The sequence below is a fragment of the Tinamus guttatus genome, unplaced genomic scaffold (assembly GCF_059628265.1).
Source record: "Tinamus guttatus ecotype Peru unplaced genomic scaffold, ASM5962826v1 Tinamus_guttatus_pri_ptg000060l, whole genome shotgun sequence".
Taxonomy (NCBI): Eukaryota; Metazoa; Chordata; class Aves; order Tinamiformes; family Tinamidae; genus Tinamus; species Tinamus guttatus.
In genome coordinates this window covers 4,654,524-4,679,798 of record NW_028288594.1, presented here as the reverse complement: position 1 = coordinate 4,679,798, position 25,275 = coordinate 4,654,524, and the positions used below count along the sequence as shown (strand labels likewise).

The window sequence follows — 25,275 nt, the reverse complement described above, 5'->3', positions numbered from 1 at the left end:
GCAGGGGGGCCAGGCAGCTGCCCCACATCCAAGCTCTGCCCTTTCAGCAACGCTCACCTCCCTGTGACACCGCACTCGGGGGCGGCTCCCAATGCTACAGACTTCTTTCTGCTCAAGCTAATGCACTGACGAGCAGAGTGGGAGAGCGCCATGGCCACGGCAGCCCTGGGAGAGGGTCCAGGGCTCTTACCTGTGCAGGGAGCAAGCGGGCACTGGAGCGGAGCGCGCTAGGAGGAAGCATAGCAGCAAGAGCAGCAGAGCTGAAGCACTCGCCACACACCTGACCTGGCAAGAAACCCATGGAGGGTTAGTGGGACACACGGAGACTCTGAAACGTTTTATTGCCAAGGATCTGTGCAGCTAACGCAAGGAAAGGAGGAAGGTCCTTTGCTGGGGGCACCTCTACTCCTCGCCCTCCTCTTCGTCCTCATAGGAGTCGAGGCCCACCTCCTCGTAATCCTTCTCCAGCGCAGCCATGTCTTCCCGCGCCTCGGAGAACTCCCCTTCCTCCATGCCCTCTCCCACGTACCAGTGCACGAAGGCTCGCTTGGCGTACATGAGGTCGAACTTGTGGTCGAGGCGAGCCCAGGCCTCGGCGATGGCCGTCGTGTTGCTCAGCATGCAGACGGCGCGCTGCACCTTGGCCAGGTCCCCCCCCGGCACCACCGTGGGCGGCTGGTAGTTGATGCCCACCTTGAAGCCCGTGGGGCACCAGTCCACAAACTGGATGCTGCGCTTGGTCTTGATGGTGGCAATGGCGGCGTTGACATCTTTGGGCACCACGTCCCCACGGTAGAGGAGGCAGCAGGCCATGTACTTGCCGTGACGAGGGTCACACTTCACCATCTGGTTGGCCGGCTCGAAGCACGAGTTGGTGATCTCGGCCACCGACAGCTGCTCATGGTAGGCCTTCTCTGCAGAGATGACAGGGGCATAGGTGGCCAATGGGAAGTGTATGCGGGGGTAGGGCACCAGGTTGGTCTGGAACTCGGTCAGGTCCACGTTCAGGGCACCGTCAAACCTCAGGGACGCAGTGATGGAGGAGACTATCTGGCTAATGAGGCGGTTGAGGTTGGTGTAGGTGGGACGCTCGATGTCGAGGTTTCTGCGGCAGATGTCGTAGATGGCCTCGTTGTCCACCATGAAGGCACAGTCCGAATGCTCCAGGGTGGTATGGGTGGTGAGGATGGAGTTGTAGGGCTCTACCACTGCAGTGGAGACCTGGGGTGCTGGGTAGATGGAGAACTCAAGCTTGGACTTCTTGCCATAGTCAACAGAGAGTCGCTCCATCAACAGGGAGGTGAATCCAGAGCCGGTGCCTCCTCCAAAACTGTGAAACACCAGGAAGCCCTGGAGGCCTGTGCACTGGTCAGCCTGCAGAGAGAACCCACATGAGATCTCTGGCATGAAACTCTTCATCCACATCTAACTTGTCCAGAGGTTCTTTAGCACTTGATCCATCTCACGCCATAGCTCAATACAGACCCTTCTCCAGGGCACAGCAGGATCATTTCTCTGCTCCAGCCCATTGGGGATTACAGACCTCCGTGTGACAGGCCAGCTGCTCCCTCTGCAGTTACTTACCAGCTTCCGGATCCTGTCCAGCACTTGGTCGATGATCTCCTTGCCAATAGTGTAGTGCCCACGGGCATAGTTGTTGGCAGCATCTTCCTTGCCCGTGATTAGCTGCTCCGGGTGGAAGAGCTGTCGGTAAATTCCAGCTCGAACCTCATCTAGGAGAGATCATGGGAGAGTTTTGAGACCAGGAGGCCTGCAGGAGGTTCTTGCTGCGAGCAGGCCCCCAAGCAGAGCCATCCCTGCTCCTTTATCACAACTCCGCCTGCTATGGGCTCGGCCGGGAACCTGCCAGCACACATCAGTGTGGCCACGGCATCAGGTTTCTCTGCATGACGAGGCTGCAGCCACCTCTCTGCAGAGGAGCTCAGCTCCTCCGGGCCGCTGGAAGCTCCCTCTGCAGAGGCTGCCACGCAGCAGAAGCTGCTGTGCCGGTTGGGTTGGTTTTTCAGCACGTGTGACATCAGGGACAGCAAGTATCACTGCCTGTGGGACATTTCACTAACAAGGGTTAGTGAAAGTGCCCTGGGTGCGCACTCCCAAGCAGAAGGGCGGTACGTGGGTGTCGCACCCCAGGCCGCACGCCTGGGCTCCAGCACTCACCGATCACGGTGGGCTCCAGGTCCACAAAGATGGCCCGTGGGACGTGCTTCCCGGCACCAGTCTCGCAGAAGAAGGTGGTGAAGGAGTCGTCCCCTCCGCCGATGGTTTTGTCGCTGGGCATCTGCCCGTCGGGCTGGATGCCGTGCTCCAGGCAGTACAGCTCCCAGCAGGTGTTGCCCATCTGCACGCCGGCCTGGCCGACATGCACCGAGATGCACTCACGCTGCAAGGCAGGGACGGAGGCGGCCTCAGCGCCTGGCCAGGGCTGCGGGCTGCTTTGCCTCCCCCTGCAACTGGACTCCAACCCCAGCACACACTGTGCAGGCTGGAAGGGCACATGCCCCCTTCTCCTCCCCAAACATGACCCCAGAAGCACAGCAAACAGCTCTGCACAACTGCCCGAGCAGCCTTGGAGAGGGCTCCCTGCCTGGCGCCAGCGCCCCAAGGCCATTGCACAAGGGCACAGGGGACGGCTGTGGCCAGCTCCCCAGAGAGCATGTGTCACTTGCATAAACTCCCGCTTGTGCCTGCAGGGCCCCATGGCAGCTGCTACAGGGACAAGGGGCAGGTTTGGAGCCAGCTCTGGCACCCCTCCTGCCTGCCTTGGAGCCCACGTGCCCGTGGCGCTCTGGCCAGTCCTATCCATCAGCCCCGCAGGAAGCGGAGGCTCCACGCACTGCTGCCCCTGCTGCTGCTCGCACCCCGCGGGGCTCCGCGCTGCCTTCACCGCTGCAGTCCTGCCCGGGAGACAGCCCCACGCTGCCCCTGCTTGGGGCTGAGGAGTCTCACCCTGGCCGGGTGAGGGGCCCTTGGGACTGTGGGGCAGTAAGAGAGCTGGCCCTGGAGCTGGCTGTCTGCAAGATGCACAGACACTGCCTGGGCTACGCAGACCGGGGCCAGGAGGAGCTGGGGCACTAGGAGGTGGGCTGCAAGCTGCACGTGTGCCCCAACCCTCCCTCCCCTGGGGAGTGGGACCCCGAGCTCTGCTTGGGAGAGCATAGGGGCTCAGGGGCTCCCTGGGCACCTACTGCTCAGACAGAGCAGGGATGAGGACTGTGCCCTGTCCAGCGCCGCTCCTCAGATCTGCTGGAAAGCACAAGGATTCCTGTGCCCTGCCATCCCCTCGCTCCTGCCCCACTCCACCCTGCCACCGCCACTTGCTCTGGCTCACTCCAGAGGGTAAGAAGAGTCTCAGAGTGCCAGGAAGAAGAGCAGCACTTGGTGGGGAGCTGGGGGCAACATGGGCCAGCAGACCCCGGGCTGGTGTGGCCCGTGGGCCCGTGCAGTGCTGCCTGCCAGCCTAGTCCCCCTCCCGAGGTGCTAAATATAGCCCGGGCCCCGAGGCGACGCAGAGGTGATTACCCGGTTAAGACTGCGGACCCAGCTCCCACAACCCCACGGTGAGGGGCGGCCCCTCGGCGCGGCCCCCCGTGGGCAGCCCCGGCGGGGCGGCCCGGGGCTGCGGGCCGGCGGGGTGGGCTCTGGCGGGCCCCCCAGCTCCGGCCCCGGCCGGCGCCTCCAGCCGCGGCAGCTGTCCCCGTCCGTCTGCAGCCGCCGGAGGGGTCACCCCCACCGAGCGCTACCCCGGGTGCGCCGGGGGGCCCAGGCGTCCCGGGTCGAAGGGCCTGGCGGGAACTGCGCAGAGAGCTCGGGCGCCCCGAGGCAGGCGCAGGAGCGGGGCCAGGAAGAGGGACAGGGACACGGATAGGGGCAGCGATGGCTGCCCAAGGTCACGCCGAGGGGGAGCCGCTCCGCCGCAGTCCCGCCGCGCTTGCCCGCCCCGGGGGCGGCTGCCGCCCCCGGCCGCGGAGCCCCCGCGGCGCCGGTGCCGATGCCGGTGCCGGTGCCGGTGCCGTCCCGCACTCACCATGCTGCGGCGGCGCTCCGGGCTCTCCCGGCGGCTCGGTGCGGCGGCGCTCGGCGCGGAGCTGCGGCTGCGGCAATCCCCGCCGCAGCGCCCTCTTATAAGGGGGAGGGGCTTGTTGCCGCCACGCCTCCCTCATTTGGATATATTTTGCATGCGAGGCGGGAGCCCCCCTCGAGGGGAGTGCGGGACAGTGGGACCTGACCCAGGCTGTCCACAGCCTCCTTCAGGGGCCTTCACCACAGGGCACCTCTAGGTGCCCCAGAGCAGATCCCAGGGCCCTCTGCATCCCCTCCTGGGTGTGCCAGGCTCTCCTGCAACCCAAGGGCACCCAGACAGGCTGCAAGGAAGAAGAGTGGGCACAAGTCCTCAAATGGTGGTATGGGCAGCACTCAGCTGGATGGGGCAAGAGTGGGTACAGCAGCCTCTGCTTTGCTCTGATGCTTCCTTCCCCTCAGTGCAGCCTCGGCTGGGATCTAGTGACCCTCAAGGCCTCCAGGGCCTGGATCTCTAGAGCATGAAAAATGATGAGAAACAGTTTAGAGATGTGGGCCAGGCTTCTTTGGTACCTCTGGCCGAGGGTTGCTTTTCCCTTCAGAGAGAACTGCCAGGCAATGCCAGGCATCCCTGCAAGACGAGACTGTGCAGTGGCACAGCAGATATCTGGGGTGTGGGGGCTGGGGTGTCATTGCAGCCAATTTGCTGGTGCCTGAATGATTCTGCTGACATGCCAGCAGAAACGGTTCTGCCCCCCTCCCCTGCAGTGGGGTCCAGCTCAGAGGTGCAGACTAACCTTTAGAAAACAAGGAATAGGACACCATTACAACTCTCACATCCTTTTGGCAGTGATAAAGCCTCTCTGAAGACCCAAGGAGAAGGTAACCCTGCTGTAGGATTGCTCCCAGAAGAGCAGGGTCCTTCTTGGCCCCCCCTCAGACCTCGGTAAGCGACTCAGAGCAGTGCCAAGCATGAGGGGCAGCAACTCCTACCCAGTCCCAGCAACAGACATTGCTCAAGCTGAGCCCGGGCTCTGGGGCTGGCCTGGGAAATGCCGCCAGGAGCCTTGGAGCCGCCCTGCGTCAGTGGGACAACTGCCTGGCCGTGGTCCAGGAGGCAGCCAGGGCCGGAGCTGGCTCACACTTTCCCCTGCAGCTGACGCGGGTGCATGCCGGGAGCGGGAGGAGGGCAACAGAGGACAGCTCCGGTGGGTCAATATAGCCACAGCATTAGCGTTAGGCAGGGAAAGATAATCTCTGCCCCCAGCCTGCTGGATATGAGTTTAAAAAAATCAGTTAACAGCTGGAAGCAAGAGCTACACTTTGAGCCCCCTCCTAGTGCCTGGGTAGTGCGGGGAGAGGTTTCAGTATGGGACAAGTACGAGGCTCAAGGAGAGCCAGGCTGGGGAGCCTGCAGGCAAGGGACCTCATGCATGAGGGAAGGGCTCACAGCCACCCGCTGCATGTCCTGACAAGCAGCAACAGAGGGGGCAGGGAACAGGGAGCAGCTCCACCAAGAAATGTCCAACCAATTGCTGGAAGTCATAACAGGAGAGTCAGAAAATTGGCACCACAAGCTTTTAGAGGGTCCTCTCAGCCCCTCTGGCATCAGCTCCAACAGAAGAGCATGTAATGGACAGGCTATTCCTAGCCTTTTAATACCTCCTCTCCAATACAGTTCAGTTTCTCTGCGTACCTTCTTGGTATCCCACTTAGAGAGCTGTAGGTCAATGAGAAGGCTCAAAAATATTGCATTCCATCAGACCATGTAACACATACAAGACTCCTGATATCCTTGCTGTCGGCTATGGGTACTTTTGAAGAACATGCTATGTGCTCTGTCCAGAATGCCAAGATGTGGGCCTCTTACCTGTGCAGGGAGCAAGCGGGCACTGGAGCGGAGCGCGCTAGGAGGAAGCATAGCAGCAAGAGCAGCAGAGCTGAAGCACTCGCCACACACCTGACCTGGCAAGAAACCCATGGAGGGTTAGTGGGACACACGGAGACTCTGAAACGTTTTATTGCCAAGGATTTGTGCAGCTAACACAAGGAAAGGAGGAAGGTCCTTTGTTGGGGGCACCTCTACTCCTCGCCCTCCTCTTCGTCCTCATAGGAGTCGAGGCCCACCTCCTCATAATCCTTCTCCAGCGCAGCCATGTCTTCCCGCGCCTCAGAGAACTCCCCTTCCTCCATGCCCTCTCCCACGTACCAGTGCACGAAGGCTCGCTTGGCGTACATGAGGTCGAACTTGTGGTCGAGGCGAGCCCAGGCCTCGGCGATGGCCGTCGTGTTGCTCAGCATGCAGACGGCACGCTGCACCTTGGCCAGGTCCCCCCCCGGCACCACTGTGGGCGGCTGGTAGTTGATGCCCACCTTGAAGCCTGTGGGGCACCAGTCCACAAACTGGATGCTGCGCTTGGTCTTGATGGTGGCAATGGCAGCGTTGACGTCTTTGGGCACCACGTCCCCACGGTAGAGGAGGCAGCAGGCCATGTACTTGCCGTGACGAGGGTCACACTTCACCATCTGGTTGGCCGGCTCGAAGCACGAGTTGGTGATCTCGGCCACCGACAGCTGCTCGTGATAAGCTCTCTCAGCCGAAACGACAGGAGCGTAGGTGGCCAATGGGAAGTGTATGCGGGGGTAGGGCACCAGGTTGGTCTGGAACTCAGTCAGGTCCACGTTCAGGGCACCGTCAAACCTCAGGGAAGCAGTGATGGAGGAGACTACCTGACTAATGAGGCGGTTGAGGTTGGTGTAGGTGGGACGCTCGATGTCGAGGTTCCTGCGGCAGATGTCGTAGATGGCCTCGTTGTCCACCATGAAGGCACAGTCCGAATGTTCCAAGGTGCTGTGGGTGGTGAGGATGGAGTTGTAGGGCTCTACCACTGCCGTGGAGACCTGGGGTGCTGGGTAGATGGAGAACTCAAGCTTGGACTTCTTGCCATAGTCAACAGAGAGTCGCTCCATCAACAGGGAGGTGAATCCAGAGCCAGTGCCTCCTCCAAAACTGCGAAACACCAGGAAGCCCTGGAGGCCTGTGCACTGGTCAGCCTGCAGAGAGAACCCACATGAGATTCCTCCAAGCAGTGACGTTGCTGGAAGGAAGTTTCAGAGTTTTGCTTGCCGGAACCATTTCCCACCACAGCCAGCTACTGGCCGTTCTATAGACAACAGCAGGACCCATTTCCTTACCCTAGAACTATGACAGACATGTGTCTGGGAGGTCAGAGGCGCTTTTGCAGTTACCTACCAGCTTCCGGATCCTGTCCAGCACTTGGTCGATGATCTCCTTGCCAATAGTGTAGTGCCCACGGGCATAGTTGTTGGCAGCATCTTCCTTGCCTGTGATCATCTGTTCAGGATGGAAGAGCTGGCGGTAGATTCCACCTCGAATCTCATCTAGGAGAGGATAGCACAATGTTAAGGATGCTGTAATTGTTCCCACAAGGAAAACAGGGCTGGGGTGCTCTAGGGTATATCCTAGAGCATTATTCTCAGAGACAGAGGCCACTGTCAGAGCCACCCAGGGACGTGCATAGGAGGGCAGGAGGGCCATAGGGGGGTGGCAGCAGGAGCTGACGTGCTGTACTCTGAGCTGTACGCACGCCTGGGCTCCAGCACTCACCGATCACGGTGGGCTCCAGGTCCACAAAGATGGCCCGTGGGACGTGCTTCCCGGCACCAGTCTCGCAGAAGAAGGTGGTGAAGGAGTCGTCCCCTCCGCCGATGGTTTTGTCGCTGGGCATCTGCCCGTCGGGCTGGATGCCGTGCTCCAGGCAGTACAGCTCCCAGCAGGTGTTGCCCATCTGCACGCCGGCCTGGCCGACGTGCACCGAGATGCACTCACGCTGCAAGGCAGGGACGGAGGCGGCCTCAGCGCTGCCGGGGACTGCCAGGGCACTGGCCGCAGGTAGCGAGGCCCTGCAGGTCCCTTTTGCTGAGCACAGGCAGGCCAGCCCTGCACACTTGCGCTCATGGTGGTCTTGTTCTAATCCTGCTACCCCACTGCCTGGGAGGTTTGTGCTTGTATTATCCAACTGGCTTGTCCCAAACCCAGCACTCTGCTCTTCCCCACTGCACTGCCCACTTCAGTGTCCCAGGGTGGATGGAAACCATTTCCCTGGAGCCAGGGACACCCAGAAAATAAGTTCCCTGGCCAACAAATCACCAACTTTGACCAGGAAAGCGCCCAGGGAATCCCCTGCAGAGCATCTTCTCCATGGCAGGAGCACTTGCTGGGGCTAAGGGCTGGGGCCCTGCTGCTGCTGCCCTGCCAGGCACCCTGCTGCCCGTCCTGCTCAGGGCAGCCCTAGGCCTGTCCCCTCTCTGCAGCTGGCCAGGTGGCAGCTGGCTGCAGTGCAGGACCCAGGGGCAGCGAGGGCACTCGAGCACAGAGTTAACCAGGGGCGCCCTGCACTGCCCGCTGCTCAGGAGCCAGGCGAGCACTCGGCCTCCTGGTGAAGCTGTGCACCTTTGCAACAGGGCTGCGCACTGAGAGGAGTGTGGCAGCTGAGGAGGCGACAAGGAGGAAGGCTTCCCGGCAAGAGGAACGTGTAGTAGTGAAGGGTTGCCATGATCTGGAGCTCTGCTTTCCTAAATTAGCTCTGGAACAGAGGCATTAGCAGCACTTTGTACCTAAACTGCGGGACTGATGTGGGAGGGAGCCCTAACTCAGGACATAGGGGCATCCTGAAGGCTCGTGTTGGTTCTGGCATCTCACTCCCTCCAGGAGAGGCACCCAGGCAGTGCAACTCTTTTGACAAGAACCAAAATACTGCGCACATTTAGCCCTGTTGTTGCCAAGGACTTGGATGAGTCATCGGGCACATCCAAGGCAGGGGAGCATTCAACCCACACCGGATTTCCAGAGCAGCCGCTGCCCTCCTGTGAGTCAGCCAGCAGGGCCGGGTGGAGCAGACATTTTGTCCTCAACAGCCACTGCTGTCCGAGGGAAACTGCAAGGTTCACATGGAGCAAGTCCTGGCCTTGTGCTCAGAAACATAAGCCCTTGGTTCCCACCGTAAGAGCCAGAAGTCTCTCTGTCCAGCTGCCCCAGAGCCGAGCTACAGGAGCAGGGAAGTGACTTCCCCTCAGCAAGTCCATAAAAGTGCTGTAACCGCATCATCTGAGGACTGAGGAAACTCCTGAATCTTCACCAGAAGCATGTGGCAAACATGGTGCTCCTGCAAGCACCTCAGGAAAAGGTGCTTGCACCTTTCTCACCATAAGAAATAAATAGGGCCAAAATCCTGGGAATAAATGAGAAAGGACTGCTTCCTGCTGAGCACTGTCCGCCTAGAATCAGAGAGGGATGGCAACACCAATAGACCTGCTTCATCCTGCCCTTACGTAACAGCCAGGACAAGCTAGCAGGACCAGTGCTGGCAGGACGGGGCAGGGCAGGAGGGAGCAGAGCCCCGCGGTGCTGCGGGAGCGCTGGCCGCCCGTCACACGGGTGACACGCTGCTGCCTTTGCTCCCTGTGATGTCCAGTTCACAGCGAGGGAGCCGGGGGGCAGCCCGCGAGGTGCCAGGGTACCCACAGAGACAGGATGCCCTCCAGCACAGCTGGCCAGGGACCAGCAGGAGATGTTCCTGGGGTGCAAGCAGGCACCGTGGCTGTTAAAGGGGGAGCAGTGGCAAATTCAGCCCAAATGCCAGTCCTCACGGAGCATGGGCTGTAGCCCAGGATCTCCTCACCACAGGATACTTCAGAAGGTCACACAGACTTAAGGAGAGATAGGGGATGTTTACAGGAGGTTGCCCAGCGGGGACTGCTCAATATGCAGGGAATGCCTGAAAGCAGGACGGGTGCTTGGCTCCCTTCTCCTGGCTCTCACCCGCCAGCAATGCCCCTGGACCCGGGCTCCTGCCAGTGCAGGAAGGGGCGAGCTCCGTGCTCAGCGCAGGGCACGGGGACCCAGCGCGAGGAGCAGGACAAGCTTAGGGGATGGGAACAGCCCCAGCCGCACTCACCATGATGTGACAGCACGACCTGCTCCCGCACCCCGGGCTTCCAATGCTGCTGCCGCTGCCGCCAATGCTGCTGCCGCTGCTGCCGCCGCATTACAGCAGGGGCGGCCCCTGTGCGCCCCAGCCCCGCCCCCTCATTTTCATACATTTACATAAAGGTGCAGGGGCCCATCGCTCTGCTGGGGGCTCCAGCTCAGTATCCCACCAGGGGCTGCTCGGGACATGCTGAAGCAGCTCTCGGGGACAGAGAAAAGTCAGCAACGAGCCCAGCTCGTGTCTTGTCTCCTGTAAGCAAGGCTGGCACAGACTCAGCGCTGCCATGAAACTGGGTGTCTGCCACACGTCCCAGGAAAATTCCTGGACAGGCCACAGGCAGAGGAACAAACTCGAGCTTACCAAACTCTTTTGAAGCTCTGGAAGGAATAAGCAGGAAAGTTCTGTCTTTTCCTTTTCCCCCAGCCCCTGAAGGACACATATGTCCAGGGGGCTGCGTCCGAAAGCTGCCAGCCTATGGATGTGCAAATCCTTCTGACCTGGCTCAGTGACACCTCTGTGGTTTTTGTCTGGTCTCATAAGGTTTTCTGCAATAGTCCATGATGGGGGAGGGAGTCGCAGCCTCTGTGGGCAGAGCTTGGACCCCTCAAAGAGGGGTTATCTGCTCTGATTTGCCACTATCTTTGGATGTCTGACTCTGCCACAATGAACAACGTGTGCCTTCCAGCCCTCCCAAAGCACCTGCAGCACCTCTTGTGATACAGAGCTATGCAGAGCCCTTTGACTTATTAGTTTCTGCTGAAAGGTGCTGTCACCTCTCAGCTCACAGTGAAAGCGGGACCCGAGTTAGCACTCATTGCTGCCTTGCTTTGTGCCTGAGCCACGTGGAAAGTGTCACCTTCACTGGTGAGCGCATGCAAAGCCACTGAAAGACGCAGTACTACTACTAGCCAAGGCCTGTCCCAGTGTCTAAGCAACATATTTTAAGAGCTGCAGAAATGGCTGAGCCATCTGATCAAAATGCATCAATCATGCTGATGAGAAATCGGGTTTCTCCATGGGGATACCCTGGGTTGCAAGTGCTGCTGGACCTGAACAGGGAGTTGTGGCAACTTTATGATGAGAAATGCCTAAACTCCTTCTGGTATAAATGTCCTCCAAGTGGCCTCAGAGATGACTAAGTAAAACAGACCACATTGATATAGACGGTCAATGAGAATAAGATCGTAATTGGCCACACTGAGGCATCAAAATTGGAATCTCTTAGGTTTATTGGTGTGAAAAGGAGAGATGCAATCATCTTCCCTCAAGAAAAACATTGCCAAGGTGCTCGATGAAATAGATACTGGATGTCAAGATGTCAGTTCTGACCGTCCCCAAGCTCTGTCTGTGTTTGCATGTTGCCAGCTCATTCTGGGATGTTCAGAGCATGAACATTTTGCAGAACAGGTCTGAAGCACAAGAGTCAGAGCTGTAGGCAGCAATCAGTCTTTCAGACAAGCACAGAAGGCTTGTGTAGGCCACCCAACTTCAGAGGATTTTTATGGCAACCTAGTGGCATCTCAGGGCATAAAATTGTTCTACTCCTCCAATAGCTGTCTGGATCTGGCATTAGGGCATTCTGATAGACAGCTGAGGGTGAAATGCCACCGATTCATCATTGTTGCAAATGCAGGCTTACACTGAAAAAAATCATTAGGATGCTTTTATGTTGAAAGAGTAGGACAGTAATGACTGACAAGAGAGCCGTGAGTAATTCCAAGCTAAGCACCTCTATATACCTTGGATCTGAAAAGACCAAACAGATGTCTAAGCTTTTTTCAAATGCTTAAGAACAGCTGGCTAAATCCAGTGAGCACCAATCAGCTGTATCTCATCAGGGCCTAATTGCTCAGCAGCCTGCCAGATGTGGTTAGCAGCATCCTGCAAGCTCACAGAGAAGGGTGAGCATGGCTTGGCCCGAGGGAAATTCGTCTTGAGGGGACCGCTCCCCGACCGATGCATGTTTTCACACTGCATCAAGAATAAAATAAAATAAAATAAAATAAAATAAAATAAAATAAAATAAAATAAAATAAAATAAAATAAAATAAAATAAAATAAAATAAAATAAAATAAAATAAAATTGCAAGACTTTTTGGGGAATACTTTCAGCATTGCACAAAACAAAATTGGACCCTAGACTGGTATCAGCCACCCAAACAGGTACAAAAAAACAAGCAAGGCAGATTTAAGACCGGAAGAGCCTGCATTCTGCTGAGACGACCCAAACTGCTGCACTGGTGACAGAATGAGTGGTATTCACCAGAAATTCACAGGTTCCAGAAAAGTGCCTGTTTATTAGTCTTGTATAAAGGCTGTACAGTCACAGAACCGATGCAGTGTTTGACAGTGACAGCAAAAGAATCAGAAGTATAATGACAAGTGACACAAAAGAAGTGACACATCCACCCAGCCATATATTTTCAGCTGTCGAGATCCAGCAGTGGAAAAGTTTCTGTTTCCATCAATGAGTTTAACAAAGTATTGCTGCAAGAGTGGGTAAATACAAGATTTCCCAGAGAGATCCCTTCACACCCCGGTGCCTTGCTCTCCTCACAGCCCTCATAGTGCTGCAGGTCAGCAGGCAGCGGCGAGGTGAGGAGCCCGGCGCCTCTGCCTTCTGTCAGCGCCCTGGCCAGTTTGCAGCTGCAGATGGTGGCACTGGGTGACATGGCAGCGCCTGATGGAAGGAACCACCCACCGGGAGGGAGCTCCTGGGTCTCTGGTACAGCCAAACGCTGCCTCCTGTGTGGTTGAGGGGTCTGGCAGCAAATCCAGCTGCTGCACTGGAAAGCCTGAAGACTTGGTGATGCTCTGCTGTAAGATGAGTTGTGGCAACAACATCCTCAGAAGCAGAAAGGCAGCTGGGGATTAACAGGGGGCAGATGTTAAATATGATGAAAGCATGTGGCTTTGATTGCATTTTGCGGATGCTGTGAGTTCAAGCAAGTCCTGTTTGTTGTTAATTCTGCTCCAACAGCATCTCACAGAGCCATGGTGGAGGACCTCTAAAGCACAGCTTGCCCCTGTCCAGCAAAGGCATGTCTGACTGCACTTCTACCCAGTGACATATGAACCAAGATTTGGGACATTGCCACTGTGAAATATTCTAACACGGTATGAAGAAGGGCAGAAAATACTCTCTTCACTATTTCTTAAAATATACATGCATTTTTAGAGTCAAAAAGGAACCCATGTTTGTCTCATCTTACATGTGGAGACAGTGCAGAGAGGAAAAACAAGGGTGAATGGAATGCTAGAAACCCTGGTCTGTGATGAAAGGTTGAAAGAGCAGGCGCTACTAAGAAGATCAAGCAGAGACCCAATAAAATGTCTCAAAAAAAATAAGGCAGCTGCAGATAGGAAGGGGCTTATCTCTTTTTCATGCTTAGGATAAGAAGATGTAAACGTAAGATTTGCTAGTGGAAGGGTTTGTGAAGAACATTGGTTCTCCGAAGTCAAGGGAATTTCATCAGTTTTTAATCACCCACATGTGGCACTTCTCCTGCACCTCCTGACGGGGTGCAGATTCAGTACAGGTCTGACAGAAGCTGTCCCTGCTGGAGCTGAGCAAAAACAGTGTAATTGCTGGTTCAGATAAAACAAAGTCCGTTGTGCAATGCCCGCTGCGCTGGAGCCGATGTGCTGCATTACAGGAACAATAACACTAATTCCAGATCTTGCTACAGTCTGAAGCCCTGAATCATGGGGCAGGGGCGAGAGCAGACAGGCACTCCCAGGACGCAAGCAGCCGCGCACGCACGCTCAGCCCCAGCCTGCCAAGGCTAAAAAGGGCTGGAGGACAAGCTGGGACAGGCTCTTTTTTTGGCTCACAAGCCGTGGGTGAGCAGCCTCCCTTGCTCAGAGGCTGGCTCTGAGTGTCACCCTGCTTTCTTCATGTCCTGGGAAAGGCAGCTACACACCCACAGGAATAAAGCAGACTGCAGCTGGCTAATTGCAGTGACTTCATGTCAGGGCTCTGAGCAGGCCTGGTGCGAACAAGCTGCCTTTGGGCAGCCGCTGGAGGAGTGGTGCCTCGGTGCTCACCCGTGATTCCTCGGTGCAGCCAGTGCTGCTTTCTCCATTTCTCTAGCAGCTCCAGGAGCCCAAGGTGTCACGTCCAGCAGAAAAATAACTGGAAGACCTGGTGATGTTGGTGCTCCTGGAGGGGCAGTGAGTCCATTGCTCACCCTTTGGGTCTCCTTCCTGTGCTACAAGTTTCACAAAGCTGCGGTCAGCTCTGTTGCAATGCTTGTGCGAGGCTGCAGCAATGAGGCAAGAGCCAGAGATCACTTCCCCCTTTCCCCAAAGCCCAAGCCATGCCTGCCAGGTCACAGCTGGGCATTCGCATCCATGTGACAGAGGTGCAAGGAGGATTTACACTAGCTCGCTCAGCACTGCCTTGTGAATGTCTCTGCACAAGCATCCTCCCTGTAGATAAACCGCAACCAGGTGGGCAAGTCTTTAGTCCCTTAGGAATGCCAACAATTCCCAATGCAGGGGCATCTTGCCAGCTGCTTTTCTCTGCCCTGCCAGCATGTCCTCTGGGGTGTGCTTGAGCCTTTAATGGTTGGCTAGGTGAATGCAATGGGGTATCTGCATGTGGAAGCGGAGTCTACGTTACACAAACAGCTAATCAGCCCAAGGGCTCGCCAGGAGAGAAAGCGAGAGCAGAAGGAGCAGAAAGCAGGGCTGGCAGCAGGCCAGCACTGGTGCATTTCAGAAGGGAACAGTTAACGTGATAAAAGATGCATTTGATAAGCTAGCCGCGTAGTGGCTCCCGGGATGCTCCCTTTTCCTTAGCAGGAAGGAGCAGAACAGCTCCATCTCAGGAGTCCAAGGTGGCGTGATGGAGCAAAAGGGCACTCTGGGATGGGAAGGGCAACATCCTGAGGATGCCAAGCTTCAGCAGGTTGCTGCGCACTTTGTAGCGAAGTTATGGGCATTACCATGTCCTGTCTTGGCACGCGGATGCTGAGCCCTGGCCTGAATTGGCCATTGCCACCACCAAGACCAAGCGCAGCATCCAGTTTGTGGACTGGTGCCCCACGGGCTTCAAGGTGGGCATCAACTACCAGCCGCCCACGGTGATGCCGGGGGGGGACCTGGCCAAGGTGCAGCGCGCCGTCTGCATGCTGAGCAACACGACGGCCATCGCCGAGGCCTGGGCTCACCTCGACCACAAGTTCGACCTCATGTACGCCATGTGCTGCAGTGCTGGGACAGAGCCCCATCCCAGTGCCAGCTCTGCTCCGTGATCTCAGGCATGATTTGCCTCAGAAGACCCCAGATTAAAGAAGTATCCTGACATTTTCAGTGCTCAGACCCCACACATGTGCTGCCTCCTTTGTAATTCACATAGGCATCAAGGCCAAGGAGGTTGGAGAGATTCATAGAGCCTTCAGTGTTGGCACTGGCTTAAAGGCCTCTGACACATGCAGAGCAGTTTCTCAATCCACAGGTTCAAGAACATTTAATGTGATATGGGTTTCTGCCCATATCAGTCGCAGTTCCAGTACACAGGACACTTTGCTCTTTGCCTTTTGTGCCTTCTTCATTTGACTTGCAGGGGATTGTCTTACACAGATGTTGTGTGAGTGAATGACAGAAAGATGCAGAGTGCAAGGGCTGGGGTTGTATGTTCATGTTTTGTTGTAGGTCAGCTAAAAATGATTCCTCTTTACTTCCTTGTGACATGCAAACTCTGTATGACACATTTCCAAGGAAGATTTTAGCCATGGCACTGTCAGCACCCAGGGGCAGAAATCATGGCAGGTACCGGCATTCAATGATGGACCAGGATGGTAGAGAGATGGTTCACTCTACCTGTGCAGCCTGCAGAGCCTCTCCTCAATGCTGATGAGTCAACAGGTGACATCATTTTCTCACCTCTTTGTGCAGGGGCTAAATGACGGGTTTCCATGTTTAATTACACCCCCATGTTCTGGGATGGGACCTTCCTACTGGGTAAGTGCACTGCTGGGTTCACCAGCTGACCACTATGGGCACAAGTCTGTCCTTACTGTCCATCCAAGGGCAATAAATCCCAGGCTCTCACCAGGCTCAGGTGCAAATGATGGAGAACCTGTTTAATCAGGGGCCTCTGGCACCTCCACCAGCCTCAGGCTGTTGGTACACAATCTGCAAGGGCCTGGGGTTTGCCCGGGTTTCACCTGGGGCAGCGCTGGCATTGCTAGTGGAGAAGGCTGCCTTGGGACAAGTCTCAAGCAATTGGGGGCAAAAAAGGGGGTGTGCAGGAGGGCAAGGTGAGCAGACATCTTCAGATGAGAGAGTGGGGCCAAGGGTGGAAGAACAGATTGAATTTTAAAGTGGGTGCATAAACTTGTGCACATCAAATAGGGAGGTGCAGAAGGTGCCCTCTTTGGGGACACTTGCTCACATCCAGGTGAGTGGGCATGGGCAGCGGGCACGCAACTCCCCAGGCAGTTCACTCCACAGCTATCTATGTATATGGTAGGACATGTAACTGCCAGCTTTTCGGAAGCCTTCCTTCTGAGGAAATCAAAAGACAGAGTTGCACAGTGCTAAAAAGAAATCGGCAAAAAAGCCAACCTCTCTCGGAGTGTGGTTTGCAAAATATTACAGCAAGTTTATGAAGCAATCCACTTATTTCCTGAAAGAAGAGGTAACCAACATAGAAAAACTGGTTCTTTGGGGTCTAGCTTTGCTCAGCCAAAGGCTCTCAGTTTAGAGCATTTCATTGGCTTTTTCACAGCCTTGGAGAGCTGACAGGCGGTCACAACACAAGGAGGATCTGCAGATTTTGTAGGGAAATAAAGGCCTTCTTGAGTCATACTTGGAAACTTAAAGAGAACTGTAATTCCCTATGTACAAGCAGGACTGAAAACTGCACAGACCACATTCCTGCTGAGTGGCAGCGCGCTGGGGACAGTGCAGCTGAGTGAGGTTTCTCTGTAACAGTCTGCAGAAATCCGAGTCACCCGGCAGAGTAACCGACCAATGTCCCATGTGCCCAAAGTCCACACTTCATGGCTTTATGTAACTGCTTTCCAATATTGCACTCAAAGGTAACCTCATATTTTGAGAAAAAGCAGCTTTATTTCTTATTTAGATTGTGCGAGGTGAAGAGACCGGGGGGGGGAGCGCGGCGGGGAGATAGTTGTCCCTGCAGCCCCGGGAGCTCAACAGAACCCCCGTCACGGGGACGTCCCTGCGCGCTGCTGCGGGCGCGATGCCCGTGGCCTCCCCGTCCCCGGCTCCCAGCAGGCCGGGCCCGCTCGGCGCCAGCCTGCGGCTCCCCCTAGCGCCCGCGCGGGGCCCGGGGACCCGGAGCCGGGTGGCGGCGCTGCGCGCGCTCCCGGCCGCGGCGCGCGCTGAGTCACGGGGCGCGCCCGCCTCCGCGCCCCGCCCCGCGCTGCTGTGACGTCACGGGCGCGCAGGCCGGGCCGTGACGTCACAGAGGCGGCGGCGCGCCGTTGGCCGCGGCCGCTGCCCGTCCCGGCGGGCCCGCCCCCAGCGGCGCGGGAGGGGCGCGCGGCGGCGCGGGAGGGCGGCGCGATGCGGGCGCCAGGGCTGCGCTGCGGCACCCAGGTGGGCCCGGGCCCGCGGCGGGGAGCGGGCGGGGGGCGCGTCCCGGCCCGGCCCGGCTCGGCTCGGCCCGGCCCGGCCCGGCCCGGCCCGGCCGCCGCTGGCCGCGGCCCAGGGCCGCTCGCCGGTGCCGAGGGGGGGCGGAAGCTTCCAGCAGCTGCGCGGCGTCGGGCCCGGCAGCGCGCGAGCCCCCGGCGGCGCCGCCGCGGGGCCCGTTAGCGGCTGCGTTCCGCGCTGACCCCCCGGCGGCTCCGCCCGCGCCGCTCAGCCCCTGATCCGCTAAGGCCGCGGAGCCGCTAAGCGCCTTAGCGCGGGGGCAGCCCGGGCGGGACCCGACGGGCGCCCGCATCGACCGGACCGGGGAAGGGAGCAAGGCCGGGAAGGGAGCAGGTCGCGGTGCCCCCAGCAGTGCCTGGCCCGCTGGGGCGGGCAGCAGCGGGTCGTGGGGGCAGCGTGTGCCCGTGCGCCCTCCCCTTCCCTCGCTCGCGGGCAGCTCGAGCCGAGGGCCAGGACCGTGGCTGGGCACCTGCCGCCTCGGAGCAGCATCTCCGCGTGGGGAGGCAGAGCCGCTTCAGCAGCCGGCACGGCCCTGGGCACAGCGCCGTGCGAGCGGGGCTTGTCCCTTGCAGACGCCCCTGTGGTGCCCCAGGCGGGTGGGTGCCTGTCCCCATGGTGCTGAGGAAGCAGCGCCAGCTTGGAGGCGTCTGGGGTGATGCAGTTGGCCGAGATAGCGGCAGCAAAAGGGCTTGGGCTGCCCCTGCTTCAGAGGGGCCAAGCTGGGTGGCAGGAGGGTCTGAGCGCTTGGAGCTGGATGCTGAAGGGACCTGGCCGTCTTGGGCACCTGTGGGGTGGCCAGTGCTCCTCGGGAGGAGAGGGCGGCCTGTCCATGGTCCTGGGCAGGCCTTGGCTCTTGCCCGTGTGCTTTTGGGCCAAGTCTGAGGAGCCTCTGACGTTGCCTTCTCTCCCCAGTGACCCCGCGGGGCAGACGCGCGTCATGGTGGACTACTACGAAGCGCTGGGTGTGAGCCGGAACGCCAGCGCCGATGACATCAAGAAGGCGTAAGTGAGCGCATCCCAGCTCGGCCCCTCTGGGCCTGCTGCCTGCTCCTGTCGGGAAGGAGCCGCTTGAGCCCCGCTGGTGCCGGCAGCGTCGGGCTGCCTCCCCGGCCTGGCAGCACGGAGAGGGCCGTGCTCCGCACATGACAATCTGCCCTTTGTTGCTGGCTCTTTTTGCAGTCCCGTGCTGCGTGTTCACAGAGGCCAGCGTGGGGATGGGCCTCTCGGCGCTGCTGCTGTCCCACAAAGGCCTCTCTCGGGCGCTTGGTCCCTTTATCCCTGGTCTGTGCTGAGCGGAGGAGCTGGGGGATTGAGCAGAGACCCAGCAGCGCCTTGGGCACAGGTTGGGAGGGAGCGCTGGCTCTCCTGGCCTTGTTGACATTGGAGTGAATCCCCTCTCCCATCCCAGGACATGGGGGTGGAAGAAGGAGGCTCTGCTGCCTGGAGATCCAGTCCTGGTTTGGCAGCTCCTTGGTGCCTTGGCCCTGGCACACAGCTGGGCTCACTCTGCTGGCGGTGGCAGCACAAGCAGGGGTGGCCAGCGGAGGAAAACGATGTGATGAACATGGGGGTTTTGTGCAGTGTCCGAGCAAACGTCCTGGTGGCTTGTGCCTAGGGGAGAAGGGGGATGGAGCAGGGGGCAGAGAGGTCCTGTCTGGAGAGGAGTGTCCTAACAAACTCGGTGCGTGAGAAGCTGGGCAGCCTCAGACATCCCCAGGCAGCTGTAAAGGGAGGAAAGGGCTGTCCCAGGAGACCTGTCTGTACCATGGGGCCTGCGAGGAGGAGCACAAGACCCCCTGGTCCATGCACACACACGTGCAGCAGACACGGGGAGGCTCTGGAGCAAACCTGGGGGCTCTGTCAGAGACCTGCTCCTGTGCGAGAGCCAAGACGGGCACGGCCGGCAACATGGGCTCATGCCACAAATATTTGCTCTGGAGGCAGAACCAGTTTAGGAAGTTCCTGCCTTGCCAACAGCTGGGCCCTGACCCAGATCCCTGACCTGGCTAAAGCAGACAGATAAGCAAAAGTTGTCTTGAAACTGCATGACAGCGCCCGGGGGAGCTGGAGACCTTGCGGGTCCCGGGCCTGACCTGGGCAAAAGGCCTGGGCTTGTCCAGCACCTCTGTCGGCAAACGCGCTGTGTGCCTGGGACCCGGCACAGGCGGCGTCCAGCGTGGCCCTGGGGACTCCTGTCAGCCGTGCCTGGGCCATCCGAGCCGGCCGAGCAGCAGGGAGGAAACAGGAGCCGGGTGGCCGGGAGGCCTCGGGCGCCAAGCCGGGGCGCAGCACACAGTGTCCCGCTGCTCCTGCCCGCGCAGCGCAGGGAAGCGGGCGCTGGGAGCAGACACGGGGCAGGGCACTTGGCCAGAGGCCTGGCCCGGCTCGGCGGTGCGGGAGCCGGTGCGAGGCATCTGCAGAGAGAGCTCGCGGCCGCCGCAAGGGACGGTGAGCGCCGAGCGGGATGTACCGTGCCGTGGGGTGCCCATGCTGCCTGGACTGCAACTGCGGGAGCAGGAGCGGTGGCCGGTGCCGTGCGCCGGAGCCTCCAAGTGAGAGGAGGCCGTGCAGCGAGGTCTGGGGGCGGCGTGGGGCCACCCTGCTGCGGTTCTGTAAGGCAGTTGGGGTCAGCAAGCCCGTTGCTCCGTGTTGGCAGCGTTGCTGGGATGATGCCTGGGAGGCTTTGGCCCGCTCCGGCCTGTGCTTTTGAGAGATGCGGTAAATCGGCAAGAAACAGCAGAAACCAACTGCTGGCTGGGAGGTGCTGGAGGAGCCAGAAATGAGGGGCCCTCTGCCTGTTTGTGGGCTGTGGCCACCACGTTGGGTGCGAGGTGGTGCCGTGCTTGCCTGGGCAGTGCCACAGCTTGGGGGGTCAGTGCAAGCCTCCGTGGTGGGGGGAACAGGCTCAGAGGTGCCCGTGCCTGCCGGAGCCCCTGGCAGGGGCTGGTTGCTGAGTGGGGAGCACTGCCTACCCTGGGGTGTCTTCGTCTCCTGTGTGAGGGCTGCTGTGTGCCCGGTGCTGACTGACTGTCTCTCTGTCCTGGCTGTGCAGGTACAGGAAGGCAGCGCTGAAATGGCACCCGGATAAAAACCCTGACAACAAGGAATATGCCGAGCAGAAGTTCAAGGAGATTGCCGAGGCCTACGAAGTGCTCTCGGACAGTAAGAGGCCGTGGTGCTGTCCTGTCTGCCTTGTCCCATCCCCTCCTAGCTCGGACGCCCTGGGGCATCCTGCTGCTGTGTCCAGGCGTCCCTGGACTGTAGCAAGCCTCACGTGTCTGGGATGTCTCCAGCTTTCCTGCCCTGTATTTGGGGCTTGGTCATCTCCCCCCGGCCCTGCAAGAAGGCAGGAGATGCTGAGGTGCTGCATGGCCTCCCAAGGCGTTGTCTTCCCGCTGTGCTGAGCTCAGCCTTGCCCAGTGTCCTCCCCATGGGAGCCAGGCCTCTGGAAATGGCGTTGGAGCAGCGGGTGCTGGTGCTGCCTCTATCCTTGCTGCCCGCTGTTCTCTTCATCCCCTTGCTGCTTCCTGTCCGTGCCCCCAGCTTAGGTAGCCCATGTGGTGCCTGCCTTTCCCCAGCCTCCGTGTCCTCCTCTTGCAGAGCAGAAGCGTGATGTGTATGACCGTTATGGCAAGGAAGGCCTCATGGGTGCAGGTGAGTGGCTCTGTGGGGGGCTGCAGGGAGTTAATGTGCCTCCAGGTAGGGCACATTACCCTGGGGTGGGTCTGTGTCCCTTGGGCATGTGTAGCTCCCTCTCTTGCCCAGCAGCAACTTGGGATGTTCCCACCCTGGGCGCTGCTGAACTCTGTGCTTCTTCCCTCCTCCAGGGCCAGGAGGCTCCAGGGCCGGCGCTGGGGCTCCGGAATTCACCTTCACGTTCCGCAGCGCTCATGACGTCTTCCGAGAGTTCTTTGGCGGGCGAGACCCCTTTGCCGACTTCTTCGGTGCGTGCGGAGCGGGAGGGAGCGGGTTCTGGGGCGCCACCGCTCCCGGGGCAGCCGCGGTGCCACTAGCCAGGCCCGGCACTGGCCGCGGTGTGGGAGCCAGCCCTGCGGCGCGACCCCTCCGGCAGCGTCCTGCCCTGGCCTCGCCAGCGCCTCCTGGGCGCCACCGGGGCGGTGCTGTCACCGTCTCCTCTGCCTTCCAGATGAGATGATGCCCTTTTCTGACCTGCGAGGACCTGGTCCCCGGCACCATGGGCCAGGCCACTTCTTTTCTCCCTTCCCAGGATCCTCAGGTAGGAAAGGTTGCCAGCCCCTGCCTGGTGCGGGAGTCCTGGATGGCTGCACGGCACTACCAGAGCTGCCAGTCTCTGGACTGCCTCCCTCAGGCGCCTTGTACTGTTCAGACCTGGATAGTCCTGTCCCCTCTCGCCCCTTGTGCCCTCCCCTGGGCCTGGAGGGCTGCAGGAGCTGGGCACTGACCTTGCTGCCTCTTCTCCAGATTTCTTCTCCTCGTCCTTTGGCTCTGGAGCTGACGCAGGCCTGGGCTTCCGCTCCGTCTCCACCTCCACCACCTTCGTTAACGGCAAACGCGTCACCACAAAGAGGTGAGGGGCAGCGCGGCGCCCTGGCCAGACAGACGGGCTCAGCACTGGGTGCCACCGCAGAGGAGCAGAGCACCAGGCTGCATCCTGGCCACCTGATCCTCTGGTCCTCACGCCGGGGCCTGCGCTGTCCTCCCACGTGCCTGCGCACCAGGGTGGATGGCCAGTCCTGGGACCTTCCTCCTGGCTAGGCCAGGTGGGCAGGAGGGACGATGCAGGATGGGGCTGGCTCTGCCCCAGCATCGGCTGCATCTCCCTGGAGGGGTTTGATCCGCTGTAATTTGCCTTAATCAGCAGATGAGGTTACGTGGCTCGCTGGACTGCAGCTCCGCTGTGATGCTCCGGCTGTTCACTAACTGTTTGCCTGCAGGATTATCGAGAATGGGCAGGAGCGGGTGGAAGTGGAGGAGGACGGGGAGCTGAAGTCAATCCACATCAATGGTGAGAAGCAGCACTGCAGACTGCGGAGCGTCTCCGGGACAGGCGGTGCCACCTCCTGGCACCCATCTCCTTTGGGGAGCTCCAGTTCCTTCGGGGTGGCTGTGAGATGCTGCATCCCAGCTGGGTTTGGGGCTGAGCCCTGATGGGCCTGGTCCATGGCTCTGCCTGGGGGGTGGGTGGCAGGAGGCGTCACTAGGGCCCCATGTGGACACTGTGGAGCGAGAAGGGAGGTGACATCTGCCCCAGCCTGCAGTGCTTGCCCTGGGGGCCTGCGCGAAGCGAGGAGCCTACGTGTGATGAGCTGGGGACACAGGAGCTGTTGCCCGCACCTCGGACCCAGGGGCAGCACCTGCGCTGCAGCCCTGCGCCCGCAGCGCCGCCACCGTCCCCTGTCCCGGCAGGCGTCCCCGACGACATGGCGCTGGGGCTGGAGCTGAGCCGGCGCGAGCAGCAAGCCCTCCAGAGCCGGCGGCCGCCCCCGTCGCCGGCGCCCGCCCCGCAGCGGCCCCACAGCTCCTCGCCCGTCTGCCTCTACACGGACAGCGAGGACGAGGACGAGGACTTGCAGCTGGCCATGGCCTACAGCCTCTCGGAGATGGAGGCGGCGGGGCACCACCAAGCAGGTGCGCAAGGCCCTGGCGCCCCGCCGCGCCGTGCCCCGCAGAGCGGCCCCGGCAGCCCTGCCGCCGGCAGGGCCCGCGCGCCCCGGCGCCCGCAGGAGCCGCAGGCCCCCAGCACGCGCGGCCCCGGCTCCCCGGCCCGCCAGCCGGCCCCCAAAGCGAAGCAGTGGCGCTGCTGCCTGCTCTGAGCGCAGCGCCGGCGCGCGGGGAGGACGGGGGTGCCCGGCTCGGAGCAGGGACACGCTGCACTATGGCTGCCCGGGGCCCGGCTGCCCCCGCGGCTCCTGCTGCCCCCAACAAGAGCGTCGGCTGCCCCAGCCCTGCCTCTTGGCTGCTCTGTGGGTGGCTGGGGGGAGCCGGGCACAGGGAGGCACTGCCACGTTGCCTGCCCCATGGCGGGGTGTCCTGGCTGGTGTCCTGCCCCCTTCCGCCTGTTCTCGCCTGCACTGGGGCATCCCCACAGCTCTTAGCCCTTCTGCCCCGATGTTTGCCAGGTGCTGGGGCCAGGCAGAGCCGGGCGCTGCCCCCAGCTTGGAGCGCAGCAGGATGGGCCCAGTGTGGGGTCCCCCATGTGAGGGTCACCCCCTGCAGCCCCTGGGCGAGGGCTGGGGCCGGGGCAGCGGGGCCTGGGCTCGGTCCCCCCGCCCCGAGGAGGGGTGCGCGTGTGGACACTGCTTGGTGCCTTGTGTCTGTGTCTCTCCTGCCTGGATGCCACTGCTCCTGCCTCTGCCCCCTCCTCCTCCATCCCTCCCGCCGCAGACCCTGCCTGCCTTCCCCGCTGCCTCCCTTCCAGGTAACCCCCTGCCCTGCCCCGCGCGCAGCTCGGCCCCCTGCCTGCCCCCGGCTCCCCCAGCAGTGACTCGCGATGCTTGCAGGGCCTTGCCGCCTGCTGCTTTGGCCGCGGTTTCCTTGGACCCGTGGCTGCTTCCTCCCTGGCCGTTGCCCGCGTGGGGCCAGCTGTGGGGCAGGGACGTGTTTTGTCCCTTTGCCCCTGGGCTCCTACGCGAGTTGAGGGCCCAGCCCCGCTTGCAGGTAGGGGCCAGCTGCCTGGTGTGCCTTGGCTCTCCTCCTCCTCCTCCTCTTCCTCTCTTCTTCCTCCTGGACCTTCTTCCACTCCCCTGGCCAGGGTGGGCCCGGTGGGTCCCCAGGCCCGGTGCACGGCGCTGCCCCGTCCGTGCTGGCTGCCCCGCGCTGCGGGCGCTCGGTTTCACGCCGTGTGTTGTGTCCCCCCCCTCTGCTTGTCTCCCCAGGTGTGTTCTGAGGCTGCTGCGCCCGGGGGACCCGCGCACGCCCGCTCGCCCACGGAGCCTCTCCGAGCCAGGACTCCGCTTTGCCCCTGCACGGCCACCCCCACCGCCCCTCTCCTGCCTCCCGCTGCCTCCACGGGGTGGGGGGGACAGGCCTCCTGGCCCAGAGATGCCCGTGGGCTTGGGGAGGGGCGAGCAAGCGTGCCCGGGGCCCCCCCGGGCATGGCGGGGGGCAGGAGGGGCCGGGGGCTCGGCCGGGCCGGGGGGTGGCGGAGGGGGTGGCTCTAGCTTAGATCCCGTAGCTGCTGGGGGCCCTGGGGAAGGGGGGTAGAGGGGAGGGCGGTGGGAGGGCAGGGGGATGCTGGTGAGGGGCAGCAGCGTTGGGCCCCGGCCCCCTCCCTTGCTGCCTCTCCCCCGCTGCCCCCAGCCCCGTAGCTGTCAGCGTCAATAAACCCGTTTGCAGGAGCTGCCGCACGCAGTGCAGGGTATCTGTGGGCCGGGGGGCGCGTGGGGGTCTGCACCGCCGGGCACGGGGGGGCCGTCGCGCTGAGCGCAGGGGGCGGAGGGGGACCCCGGCCCCCCGCCTCCCCGCACAGACAGAGGCCAGGCCCAGCTGCAGCTGCACAAACGTGACACGAGAACTTTATTCACATCAAGATACAAAATTATATTTCTCTAGAAATTTCTCTTCTGCTCGAGTGACGAGGCTGGGACGACACGGAGGGGTGGGGGAGAGGGGGCTGCGA

General features: G+C 60.5%; 3 protein-coding genes across 4 annotated transcripts; 1 reads left to right on the top strand and 2 right to left on the bottom strand.

The window, feature by feature from the left end:
• Positions 1-324: 324 nt before the first annotated feature.
• Positions 325-4,139, bottom strand: LOC104568430 (tubulin alpha-5 chain). Its single transcript, XM_088519517.1, has 4 exons — positions 4,046-4,139; positions 2,179-2,401; positions 1,585-1,733; positions 325-1,374 (listed from the first exon to the last, which is right to left on the bottom strand). The coding sequence occupies exons 1-4, from the start codon at positions 4,046-4,048 to the stop codon at positions 403-405; spliced, it is 1,347 nt and encodes a 448-aa protein (XP_088375643.1). The 5' UTR covers positions 4,049-4,139; the 3' UTR covers positions 325-402.
• Positions 4,140-6,042: 1,903 nt separating this feature from the next.
• On the bottom strand, positions 6,043-7,895 carry LOC104568431 (tubulin alpha-5 chain). Its single transcript, XM_010215331.2, has 3 exons — positions 7,667-7,895; positions 7,292-7,440; positions 6,043-7,092 (listed from the first exon to the last, which is right to left on the bottom strand). Exons 1-3 carry the CDS (start codon positions 7,845-7,847, stop codon positions 6,121-6,123), a joined length of 1,302 nt encoding a protein of 433 aa, XP_010213633.2. The 5' UTR covers positions 7,848-7,895; the 3' UTR covers positions 6,043-6,120.
• A 9,677-nt stretch (positions 7,896-17,572) lies between these two features.
• On the top strand, positions 17,573-24,580 carry DNAJB2 (DnaJ heat shock protein family (Hsp40) member B2). 2 transcript variants are annotated; one of them, XM_088519515.1, is made up of 10 exons: positions 17,573-17,621; positions 18,588-18,677; positions 20,728-20,837; positions 21,276-21,329; positions 21,503-21,619; positions 21,823-21,912; positions 22,119-22,224; positions 22,592-22,662; positions 23,064-23,285; positions 24,533-24,580. In XM_088519515.1, the coding sequence occupies exons 2-10, from the start codon at positions 18,613-18,615 to the stop codon at positions 24,541-24,543; spliced, it is 846 nt and encodes a 281-aa protein (XP_088375641.1). In that variant the 5' UTR covers positions 17,573-17,621; positions 18,588-18,612; the 3' UTR covers positions 24,544-24,580. The 2 variants fall into 2 exon arrangements, with proteins under 2 accessions (XP_088375641.1, XP_088375640.1); XM_088519514.1 differs by lacking the exon at positions 24,533-24,580 and having other exon boundaries at positions 23,064-23,470.
• The last annotated feature ends 695 nt before the right edge of the window (positions 24,581-25,275 follow it).